Source organism: Prosopis cineraria, unplaced genomic scaffold (assembly GCF_029017545.1).
Source record: "Prosopis cineraria cultivar Desert tree isolate PC_DT_omini unplaced genomic scaffold, ASM2901754v1 PC2038, whole genome shotgun sequence".
In the NCBI taxonomy this organism is placed as follows: Eukaryota; Viridiplantae; Streptophyta; class Magnoliopsida; order Fabales; family Fabaceae; genus Prosopis; species Prosopis cineraria.
The window spans coordinates 6,779-20,023 of NW_026557363.1; the positions used below are offsets into that span (position 1 = coordinate 6,779).

Genomic DNA, 13,245 nt, shown 5'->3' on the forward strand with positions numbered 1-13,245 from the left:
AAGCTCTGAAGGTCTTCTGGACGAAATCCTGTTTCTCCAGACCTGTGGACCAACTTGTGAAAAATTCTGGGAACGATTGGGAGGGATTTGTAATCTGAAAGTTTTATATAATTTTTCTGAATATCTCTTGTGTATCTCATAAAAGTTTCAGGTGAATTTCTCATATGGATTGGCTGCTAAAAAATCCACAAGTTCACTATCTCCAAAAGCCTACTGTGCAAATTCCAGAATTGTCAAAGCTTCTTGATTGAGCATTTCTAACTCTCTTTCTACTTGTTTGGTGTTGTTTTTGATTTTTTTTATTTTTATTGTTTTTAATTCTAATAGAAAAAAAAAAAAAAAAATTTCTCTTGATTTTTGTTTGCTTGCATTTCCACTCATACACTTGCAAAGGGCATATCATTTGAGCTTCCTTGGTCTTTCCATCATTTTGAGCTTGAATTTGAATCATTGCTTGTGGATATAAATTTCATTGCATTTTATGGCTTGGTTTCATGATCATGATTCATTCCATCATTCATTTGACATCCATTCCCATCCATTTCCAGCGCTTAACATTGACCATACATCCCATTTCCATAATCAATTTCAACAATATAACTTTGATTATCCACCCCCATATCATGATCATTTCCATCCAAGTCACAATTATGAATTTTTCAATCCCATGAGTTTTGAATCCAATCTAAGCACTCATGTTGAGCGTACACCATCCATTGACATTGAGCATCTAGAAAAATTATATGCACAAAGGGGTAAATTTTATTGTGTGCATTGTGAGGCTATCTCCCACTTCTATTATGATTGTCCTATTCTAAAAGGATATTGTGAACCACATGGAGTAGCCCAAGCCTCACAAGAGAGAAATTACATGTTTCAAGTTGAAGACACACAAAAAGTTGCTCATGAAGCTATTGAGAATATAAATACACCTCAAGCCACTCAATCTCCAAAAGAGAAGGAGTCAATCCAACCCTTACTTCAAGAGGTAATTTCTCCTATTCCTATTGAGGTTGATTCTTCTTCACATTTGACTTTATCTAATGATGAGCATAATGATTTAAATGATGATGACGTAGATGAAGAAATTATAGTTGAATCACCTTGGATGTTTGAGCATGAATCATATTGTGAAAAAGTATACCCTTGGGAGAAAAACACTTTGAGTTCACATGATAATTCTCTTGATTTAAATTCAAATATCATTGAAAGTGTTGACTCTTCACTTAGCTTGAATAAAGAAAATGAAATGGATGTTGATGGTGGCGATGATGTATCTTGTATGCTTGAAATTCCAATTCCTTCTTGTGATATTGTTAATAGTGCACATGCACTTGTTTCTTCTAACCATGATGTGCTTGAGAAAGGTTGTTTACCTTCTTTTGTAGGTGAACAAGGCAATGTAGCCAAACCATCTCTTGATTTCAAAGAGGAACTTGCTCAACTTGAAAAGGCTGTAGCTCCTACTAAGGATTTGAACAAGGAATTGAAAATAACTCAAGATGACAAGGAGGTTGAAAATCAAGGAATTGATTTTACAAAGCCAAATAGTAATGAGAATAATATTGATTTAATGCTTGATGATTTTGATGATGAGTTGGCTTTGTTTCATAGTACTTGTTCTAATTTCCTATTCACTTGTGATTGTTCACATGATTCTCCATGCCCTATTTGTTTAGAAATTAATTCATTTGTGCTTGAAAATAGTAGCAATCATTTACTTGATAAAATAATTGATGATGTATGTTTGAGTGAAATTAATCATGAGTGCACTTCTTTAGAACCCAATATGCTTGAGGAAGGGTTCTTTGTTGATTTTATAGGTCTAAATGATGATATGGCCAAGAACCCCCATGTACTTAGAGGATTTATCATTGCAATGGAAGAGACCTTGGCTAACCATGAAGATGATCAACCACATAAAGTTATGAAAAATTCTACACCATACATCTTGGAGCCATTACAAATTGATCTTGAGCCTCCACCTAAGATGCTTGGAATGAAGATGATAATGAGTAGCTTCATGTTACTCCTCAAAGATGAAAATTTCAACTTCAAGAGCTTGTGGAGATTTAAACTAGGTTGTATCTTCTTCACCCTTTCTTTTTACTTTACTTTGCTTTATGCTTTGATTTGTTGATTGAGTAAATTGCAAGTGTGGGGGAGATGAACCTAGTAGGAAAGTTAGAGTTTATTTGTTTTATTTGACTTCTTTGTTTTGTGTTTTAGTTTGAAAAAAAAAAATTTCTGGACCACACTTTTGTTATGCATTCATTATTGATCTCACCTTATTTTATCACTAGTCTATACATACATTGAGGACAATGCATGATTTAAGTGTGGGGGAGAGAAATAAACATTTTGTTTTGTTTTTTGTTTGTTTGTTTGTTTGGTTTTGCAAAAAAAAAAATTTATTAAAAAAAAATAAAAAAAATTGCTTTGTTTTGTTTTGTTTGAGGTTACTTAATTACCTAGCTCTTGAATGGATATTTTGATTCTTGAGATGTGGTAATTTTTAGGATTGAATAGGTGTGAAGTGAACATTCTTTTACCTTGAATTAATGGATTAGAGTGGCATATTACCCTTTCATGGAAGAGGCTAAACACTCATGTGTGATTAATTCCTTAGTGATGTTACCCTCTAGAATTTGTTTCACTTCTTAATTAAGACCATATATCTTGCACTTGTTTGATAGGAGATGAGAGATGGCATTCATAAAAAATAGCCAAGAGCCAAATAGCCAACCTATTATTATTTATTATCCTTTGTTAGCCACTTTGAGCCTTTGGTTTGATTCTTAAAAAAAAATATTCACCCTATTTTTCCCCAAGGAATGCATGTTACACTTTTATATGTCTTTTTAATATTCATTGCATGTCCTAGATCAAATGAGTGGATGCTTATTATCATTTCTCTATCCATTACTTCCATTGTTTTCAAAGAGTTAGGGGCAACCAAAAAAAAAAAAACAACAAAGATAGATTTGAAAAAAAAATATAGTCAAAAAGAAAAGAAATAAAGTTGCTAGAAAAAGAAAAAAAAAGAAGAAGAAAAAAAAGAAAAGAAAGAAAAAAATAAAAATAAAAATAAAAAGTTGCCTAGCTCATCCATTCCATTTGTTTTATTATTTCTTATCATTTCTTTCCATCCTCATTGTGTTAAGGTGTTCACTCAATTGAGTTAGGTTATGCTTTGCATATTAAGGGGATATATCTTGATTTAGCATTATTTTGATGCTAACCCTATTTTTTTTTATATACATGCATTTCTTAGACATCCTTTCATTACCTATATCACAACCTAATAAAGTCCATTTGATTCTTGATTGCAAGTGCTATTTAGTGATGGAGATGTAGAAGGGTTACAAATTCATAGTAGGGTTTATCCTAAGAAATTTTGAGTGAAATTTAATACCTTATACACTTTGAGTGATGAGAGCAAACACTTAACCTAGAGAGGCTTACTCTTTGACATTGATTCTTGGTAACGGTTTGTTTGTGATGTGCATAATTCTTTCGTAATTATTGCCACATTGATTGATAATTTGTAGAAGTTCATGAGCTAGTATTTTAGTGACTTGAAACAATGTTTTTCTCTTATTTCTTTGTCTTATAGTTTCTTTTGGGACCTTTTTCACTTGATTTTGCCCGGAGTGCAAAAGCTAAGTGTGGGGGAATTGATAGAACACATTTGTTACCCACTTTTATTTGTCAATTAGGACCATTTTATTAATTATTTATCACCTTCAAGTGCACACATTGCATTAGATTTGGAACTTTGCCTAAGTTTCTAAGATCAGTGCACTAGGGGCATTTTGGTCCAAAAAATGAACTTTTGAGAAAATGTACAAGAAAAATTGACAAAGTGCATTTTATGTCCAGTTGATGAATGGTGAAATTATATTTTTAAAATTCATTTTAGTTTGGGAGTAATTAAATAAAAAAGTCAACACTTTCTTAAGTGTCTTAGTTTGTCCTAGTTTTTGGTTTGCCTTTGTGTGAAAATTTTTATATAATTTTGTGCAGCCTGAAACTTGGTTAATTTAATAAATTCCCCTTCTAAATATGAATTTAATTCTGGACATGAATTAGATTTTATTATATCATATGGTATTTAATTGAATTATGTGATTTATGTGACATAGGTGGCATGTGACTTGTGCATCAATTGGGCAATTGAGGTCAACACTCCTTGAGGTCAATGGCTGATGGTTTGCACGTGAATTATGATTATTTTGAGAGGTTAAATCAGCTAAAATGATGTGGATGACACATGGGAAATTAGGCACACATTGGAATCATCTACAAACCAATAGGAAGTTGCCACCTTGCAAGTGTGACAAGGCTCCCATTTACATTTTAATTTCTTTTTCTTATTTTAATTAAGCTTCAGCTGATGGGAGACACCAAGGAGCACGCCATTTTAAGCCTCAAATGGGATCCAACACATATCTCATTCATCTTCCACATTCTCTCTCTCTTGTTCATAGTGTTCTTCATTTTCTCTCTTTTGTTCTTCATTTTCCAGCACCCTAACCTCCATTTTCAGCCACCAAACCTCCACAAAACTCATACCATTCTTCTCCTCTCTTCATTTTCGTTCCATCCCTTCCATTTTCACAAGGATTGAAGCTCATTTTCATCATTCAAGAGCTATGGAGTTTGGCCTTCACAAGCAATCACTAGGGTTCTTGAAGATAAGATTGGCTAAGTTTCTTTGTGGAATCCTAGAGAGATGAAGATGGAGGATGAGTCTTGAGCTTCAAATTGGCTAAGTTCTTTTGTTTCCTATCCTCTTCTCTTTTTACTAGATGGTTAGATTCCTTAATCTAGGGTTTAATCATCTTAGCTTATAAATTCTAATTTGAATTTGATGTTGATGTAAAGAGAGAGGATTGTTTCATTTAATTTCTTCCTTGGACAGCCATGACTGAATTTTGCCACTCTTTGTTTGGCACATAATCTTGTGTTTTTCAATTAGTGAATTTCTTGTGTTAATATTGCATAATCTTGTGGTGTTAATGCTTGTGTTGTTGAGTAGCTTGACATAATCTTGTGGTTGCTCAATTTATGTGTTTGACCATGGCTGTTGAGAGAGGATTTTGAATGAATCACTTGGCTAATGTCTTCACCAATTGGTTAATTGAACTAGGGACTTTAATCTAAGACCTAGGGAGGTTAGCTAATTAGGTTAATTGGCTTAGGATAATTTTCTTAAGTCATGACAGCTTTAGTCAAGAGGAAAGGGAAGCTAAACTTAGCCTAATCATGAGAAGATAATGAGTCCAAAATCAACTAATCTCTAGGGTTCCATTATTGTAAAAAAGGAAGTTCATTTCACTCACTTTCACTAGCATTTTAATTACTTGCACATTAGGTAATTAGTTTAGATAATTAGCCAGGTAACTAAATTCCTACAAACTTTGGTTGATTTATTTCACTAGATAACTTTCAATTAGACTTAAAACCATTCCTTGGGAGATGACCTAGGGTTGGCCCTATATTGCATTAGGGTTAGCTTTAGTGTAATTTTGAGGATAAGCGACTAATTTCCTATCAAGTACATGGACTAGAAAATGACCCCTTAAATCATGAAATCTGAGTGATTTTCAAAAGTAAGAAATCAAAAATGCACGAGAGGAGAAGAGTAAAAGGGCTGATGTTCTAGGGCTAGCTATTTTAAGTCATTGGAATGTGCTTCTAATTGATAACTTAGCGGGTAAGCTACATATAACCTTTATCTTCCATTCTACACAAATTTCTCTAAAAATGAGTTATAGAGAAATTGAATTGGTGAAATTTTAGGGGTTTGATTCTTGCCCAATAGTAATAAAAAGATTCTAGAGAGTTAAATTAAGGCTTTGTGACTAGTCTAAAGCTGAACGGTAGAGCTTTGAACCCATAAGTTCAATTTGGCCTTAAGAGATAGATATTTTAAGGTGAAAATCTAATTAGAGTGAAATAAGACCGGTTGAGGTGATGTAAAGTAGCAATCGAGTAGTAATGGACTTATAATGGATAAATGGAAAAGAATTTACAACCGAATATAGCCATAAGTAGTAAATATGTGTTTTTAGTTAAAATGGACTAAATGTTTAAATTGTGCCAAATGTGTTCAGATTGACATATTGAATGTATAAGTTGAGAAAGGAAGCTTGTGATAAGTTGTTATAGTAGTTGAAATCCACAGGTAATTTTTCTAGTGTTAGAAGGGTTAAGGTAATCGAATAATTTTCTTTGTTTGACTATTTATTGTAATTGTGTGTGAGTTTGCTATATAATGCATGAAAGTTTTTTAAACTAAGCATGTTTTATAGCATTGTATGATTGTTGGATGATATCCAATAGCTTTTGATTGAGATAAAGCATTGAAATACGTGATTTCAAATGGCATGTAATATTTATATATGTTATGTGTGAAAAGTATGTAACGTGGTGAATGAGGAACCTTTGAATGGTCTAGCAAGTATGATCATAGGGTGGGAGTTCACACAAATGAAGAGGTTGTAATAAAACCATATGGCATATTCTCCTTAGTGCTTGACGGGGTGTGGTGTTAGAGAATTATACCTCCTTAGTACCTTTTAAGGTGCGGTGTTGGAGAAGATCTTCTTAGTGCCTGTTAAAGTATAGTGTTGGAGATTTATGACTCCTTAATGTCTATGTGATACGGTGTTGGAGTCAACAACACACCACTGTGTATATTGAGGGAAACCATAGTTTGAAAGTAAGATAGAACACCTTTGGCATGGTGATTCTACCACTAAAGGTGAGCTCATGGCTAATGAGTGTGTACATTAGTCTAAGGCGAGCCTATAGTTTCATGTCAGGGTGATTTAGAGGTTCAGTCAGTAGTGATCATACTATGTGATGCAATATGTTGCTATATGTGGTATAAGTGGAGAAAAGTGGTAAAACAAGTATAAAAGTGATGAAAAATTTGATATGAGTGTTATTTGGCATGAAATATGTGATATATTATATAAAATGGTATATTATACTTTACTTTCATATAGTTGCATGTGATAGTCAACAAGAGTAAGTTATTCTATTACTGAGATTTTTATCTAATCCCTGTAGTTACATTTTTACAAGACAAAGTAGTGATCAAGGTAAGGAAAGAGAGTCTGGACTAGTATGGTGGTACTGTGGTTGTGAGATCCTTTTAAGTTTGTGTAATGAACTGAAATTCTTGTAGATAATGTGTATATGAGTTGCCATAGGGTTGCATGCATGTTTTGAGTAGTGATTTTGTGAAATCCTAGCCAATTGTGTATATATGTGATGAAATGAATTAGGGGCTAAGATTTGTATGAGTTTGTGTGGAAAATGTAGTGATAATAGTGAATCTTAAGCTTATATATAAAATTATGATGAAATGAGTAATTTAGGGCTAAGATTGAATTGTGTATGTCTTGGATGTGGTTATATGTCAACATGCGTTGAGAAAAGGCCAAGTTGTGCCATATTGTCACAAATTGAGAAAAGCTGTGAAATCTGAAAATAGGCTATTGAACAGCTAGATTTTGATATAAGTATATAATTGTCATATTTTGTGGTTAATCAGGTGTATTAGGTTCTTTTGAATTTGATTCAAGGCTTTGTGTGGTCTAATAAGAGAAAAGGATTGATTTTTAGGTACGCAAAATTTTCAAAAAATGTGACTTTTTGCACTCGAATGTCTAAATTTTAATCAAACTGTTAGATCATGTTCAAACTTATCTCATTAGCTAACTTATGAGATAAGCTTCTTGTGGATATTTGAATTATTCCAATCGAATATCATATGTGAAAACAACGCATGTGAAAAGTTCGTCATTTTGCTATCAAAATGATAGCAAAAATTTCGGACAGGCATGTTGTGGCACATGGTGTCACATGCCGCAGCGCATGGCACAAAAAGTTAGGCGTGTGGCTCTGTGCCACATGCCATGGTGCACGTATTGCATGCTACAATGCATGGCCCAATTTCCAACCTGATTTTATAATTTTTAATGCATGCAATGATTGAGGTATATGTATGATTTATTTTTGCTACATATTTCTCTGATATATTGTGGATTTTAGTAGTGATTCAGTTAATCTTCTCCTATATCTAGAGGATATGGGAGGTTGTTACAGTTTTCAACCTCACCTTTTTCAAGCTTATTGGGATTCAGTAGGTGAAAGTGTTTGTAAACTTGCGAAGGAGGTGTTTCATAATTCAGATAACATTAGAGACCTCAACCAAACAAATATCGTATTGACTCCTAAAGTTGATCACCTATTATCTCTTAAAGAACTTTGACCTATTTCCTTGTATAACTGATTGGGACACCCTATGCTCATCTCCTAAAGAGATTGGGAAAAATGATCAAGCAGCTATGCTCACTAGGTAGTTGAAAACCCCTAGAGTTTACTAATAAAGGCCCCTTCATTTCTCAACCCTTTTTTATGGGTGATCTCCTTTGCAAAAGCTTTGGTAGTTCAAGTGGAAATTATTAAAGACATCATGTGAATATTTTGTATGGTATTTGGATAATAAATCAACTTGTTTAAGTGCAAGGTCTTTTGCTCTAGGAATTTTAACCATAATAAAGCTATGGAACTTAGTTAGATTTTAGGGGTAAGGCTTACAGCAAATTTAGGTAAGTATCTTGGTATCCCTTTGATCCATTCTAGGATCACTAGACTAACTTTCCTACCTTTTCTTAACAAGGTTCATTTTAGATTGTCATCTTAGAAAAAAAAAACTTTCTTAGTTTGGCTGGTCGCTCCATGTTGATTAAAGCTATATGATCTACCATACCCTCTTACTTAATTCAAACTTTGTAGATTCCTAAAGGTGTTCTTTTTGAAATTTAGAAAATTAGTAGATGTTTTTTGTGAAATCATGAAGCTAGTCAGAGAAAGATTCATCTGATTTCTTGGGAGAATGTGAAAAGAGCTCAAGCAGCAGGAGGTTTGGGTATTAAAGACCTATAATCACAAAATTTGGCATTCATAATGAAACTCTACTAGGGCCTACTTACAAACAAAATAGCATTGTGGGTCAAGGTCCTGAAACTAAAAGTATGATTATGTTGATAATAAGTACACTTCTGTTCATAAGAAACATAATGTATCATCTATGTGGAAGGAGATTACTAAGGTATGGGGTGATTTTTAACATGGGGTGAGGAAGAAAATTTGTAGTGGTGTGAGTACCAAATTCTGGGTCAAAATATGGTTAAATCTAGATCAACCACCATTGCACTATGTTCATGATTTATTTTTTGGATTAATCTTGCCAATAACATTAATTAGTTTATCCTACCCTCTAGGCACTAGAATGTGCTTGCTGTTGGACATAATAACTTGTGATATTATGTTCAGATTAAGTTTTGGCGATAACAAATATAGATGAGTTAACTATACTTATGTCAAATTGCTTTCACATAGATATATAAATAGTTAATTATAACTATAGAACAAGAGCTTTAAAGTGCTTTATACTTATATTGTTTTATATTATATGAGATTTGAAAAAATAATTTGTGTGCATCAAAGTTATTTTATACTATCATATTTTTCTTATCTTAAATTAATTCTATATCCAAGAATATCCATAGTATCATTTTTCATAACTTGGATATATACATATTGACACTTGGACTAACCATTTTATTCATGATATAGCATTTAAGGTTGTCCAAAGTAAATATGAGAGTAAGCATGAAGAGGAAGAAAGTTGAAGTCATCATTTGCATGCTACACTCATGATTGAAGAACATAAAGATAAAGATAAAGATGATCTAAGAAGAGCTTAAAAAGAATGAAGACATTCATACAAACTTGGATGCACCTTAAAAGCTTTGGACTTCATAGGTATATATTATTAGGTTAGAAGTCTTTATGTTAAAATCATTGATTTAAATATGCAATATTAGCTCAAGATATTTTAAATCAAAATATGCATTTTAGTTCATAAGAAAAAGAGTGATATATAATTTTCAATAGTTATGTTTTTCATCTTTGATCCCATATATCTTGCAAAGTTTGAAATGTTTTGATTACTAACTTCATAAAATTTTTAGAGTTGTTCTACCTACTCAAAATGGAGTTAAGTTAAAAAAGTTATGAACACTTGAAGTTTAAGCTTTAAAATGAGAATTGTGCAGAAAATTAGATTTGACTTTTAGTCATATTTTTAGTCATATTTCTCACAACACAGATTATTTTAACGTGAAACATATCTCATTTGACAATAGAGACTCCAACAGCTTTTTAATGATAGTTTATTTATTCAAAATGAAGTTTTATTGAGAAAGATATGAATTTTAGAAGTTAAGTGTTGGGATATTATTTCTGCACTATATTTAGAGTTGACCTTTTTTCACTCTTTTGATATTTTAAAAGTTGCTTTGAATTTAAGTGTAAAACTTATTTTTATTTAAAACTACACTTTAAGATCTTTCTAACGATATATAATTGGTTAGATTTAGAGTTGTATTGATAGAGTTATAGCCTTATAAAATTCTGTGTAATAGCACCCTCCAAAACACGCGTGATTGAAACCTACACACACTCATGAAACGTCCTTAGAAAGCTTCAGTGTCTAATTCAAGTATGAATCCTCACTGCATTCACAAGTGAATCAGCCTCCAGAGTCTTATTTTCACTTAATAGCTTTTGTGGTCCATTTCACGTGTCAATCGCTTCCTATACACACATGAAACGTCACCCAACAGCCTTATTTTCACTCAATAGCTTATGTGGTCCAATTCAAGCATTAATCACTTTTTGTCCATGCATGATTTGTCACTTATACAATATCATATGACATTTCAAGCATGATTTGTCACATTCAAGCAAGATTCATCACTTGTGTATGTGAAATTGCCATTTCACGCATGAATGAGATTTATTCCACACTTGATTTGTCACTAACGGCTATAATCACTGTACAATGACTATAAATATTTATACTATGTCTCTAACACATATTTCACTCCATGCTACACATGTAACACTCCAAACTCATCTTAAAAAGGGATTAACCTTAAAAATCATCAAGTTATAAAATTCATATTCATATTACCCTTATTATACGAAAATCATTATTCTTGAGCTAATATCATTTATATCTTTATCATTTGAGTATTAAAGCTTTATTGTACTCATCATTACTCTTAGAAAGAGTTTCAACTGAGTGATTTACATAATCAAAATCATTGTAAAGGTGATGTAAGGATTTCTCTTGTAATCAAGAGAGGTTGTTCTCTTGGGAAAAAAAGCTCACAAGTAAAGTAAGTTGCTATAAAGGCTCACAAGTGCCCGAATTAAACTTGTAGTTGTACTGTGATAATAAGCATCCACTTAAACTTGTGTTATAGTGAAGAAATCTTGAGTTATTACTTAGGGATGGATGTAGGTTTAAGTGATGGAGCTGAACCAGGATAAATCATTATTTGCAATCTCTCTTCTCTTATCTCTTTCTATTTCCAGCAACCTTAGTTTATATTATGTTTTAGTGTCCAAAAAATAATTTGATATATTTACATGCATTTATTCAAACTTGTATTTAGAGATTGTTTCTAAACATTCTTACGCATCTTGAGTTTGCAAAAATAACTTTAGCGTTTTTACACACAAAGTTTAGAACTCAAATTTGCTTAAACTTTCCTTTAAATATAGTTTTGCTGAAAAAGTTTCAAATGACCTGACATTTTCATAAACACCTAATTCACCCCTCTCTAAGGTGTCTTGCCATATCTAACATTTAGTATTAGAATACGGCTTTTTGATAAAGGACATAATAGGCTTGAGAGTTACAAATGACAATTTTCAAAGTTTTTTAGTTTTCAAAGCAATTGACATTGAAAAGCCTCTAACTCTTGAAAATATTAATTTTTTTTTTGGAAAGTGAAAATGCAATTTTATCTTCAATCCATTGATTTAAATATGTGAAAAGTTTTCATAGATAATTTTGATTTCAAACCTAAAAGAAATTGGACTGAGAAAGAAAATAAATTGTTTTCTTTAAACATTAGAGTTATGAAGATTTTATATAATGCTTTAACTAAAACTGATTTTGTAAGAATCAAATATTGCTATAATGCTAAAATTATTTGGGATACTCTTAAATCCATATATGCTACTAATAATCTTATTGAAATTGAAAGTGTTGACAATTTTCCAAACCTTGAACTACAAGAAGGCTAATGCCTACTAAATTTTGGAGAACATATGGAAGATGAGATTGAAGAAGGAAAAATCATTGAACACTTTCATGGTTCAGTTAATAGACTTGGACAAGAGTAAGATAATCCCCAAGATGAGCTTCACATGGCAAATTTAATTATATTGCAATTTAAAGCTCAAAAAAAAATATAAGGTATATCATTCCAATCATTCTTATGCATACAAGTCAAATGCTTTTAAAAAATTTCATAGAGCAATTTTCAAACCTATAACTGATTATGTTTTGAAAAGTATAAGAAATTTAAATTCTATTTTTGCTAGAAGTGCTGGAAATAATTTTGAAAAGAGAGTATTTAGAAAAAAAAATTATTCAAAAAATGGTTCAAGCAAACAAACACACAAATTGCAAGAGTTTCCAAAATGCATGTCATTATATTATTTGTAATTATTATAGTAAATTTGGACATATTTCTCACACATGCTACATTAGAAGAAATTATAATATGAGAAACAAGTTTGTTTTGATTCCTAAAGGATAAGAAATGTCCAATGCTAACCCACAAGGACCTAAAGCTAAATAGGTACTGAAATGTCCTCTTAGTGCTTCACTTTGCAGAACAAATTTAAGAAAATGAACAGATTGGTGTAAGAAAGAAGGAAGCCACCATGAGAGCTTCTTATGAGTACAAAGCAAGACTCTTGAAGTGAGCATCAATAAGAGAAAATGTACCCTATGCTTGATCTTGAAATGCTTGAGAAGGGTATCTCTTCTTGTGTTGTAGGTACTAATGTCATTGACGCTAAATCTATGAGTTTTTATCTATTCGAGCTTGATGTTCATAGGATTCTCAAGCTATTAGAGAAAAATTCTACACTTTCACATATTGAGGCCGTGGCTAAAGTCCAAGCACTTAAGGACAAGTTGCAAAAAGAAAGAGGAGGCCATGAAGTTTAAGGAAGAAGCAATTAATGGAGTTGAGCTTGAAAAAGAGGAAAATCAATCAAAAGTAAATGAGGAGCTTAAATTTGAAGAAGGGGCCGTTAGCCTAGCAACTAAGTTAGACTTAAAGAAACTTATTCCCT

At 32.1% G+C, this 13,245-nt stretch overlaps 1 protein-coding gene across 1 annotated transcript; it reads left to right on the forward strand.

The window, feature by feature from the left end:
• The first annotated feature begins 396 nt into the window (after window positions 1-396).
• Window positions 397-4,300, forward strand: LOC129301310 (uncharacterized). The gene is made up of 2 exons (XM_054939884.1): window positions 397-2,081; window positions 4,146-4,300. Exons 1-2 carry the CDS (start codon window positions 482-484, stop codon window positions 4,154-4,156), a joined length of 1,611 nt encoding a protein of 536 aa, XP_054795859.1. The 5' UTR covers window positions 397-481; the 3' UTR covers window positions 4,157-4,300.
• The last annotated feature ends 8,945 nt before the right edge of the window (window positions 4,301-13,245 follow it).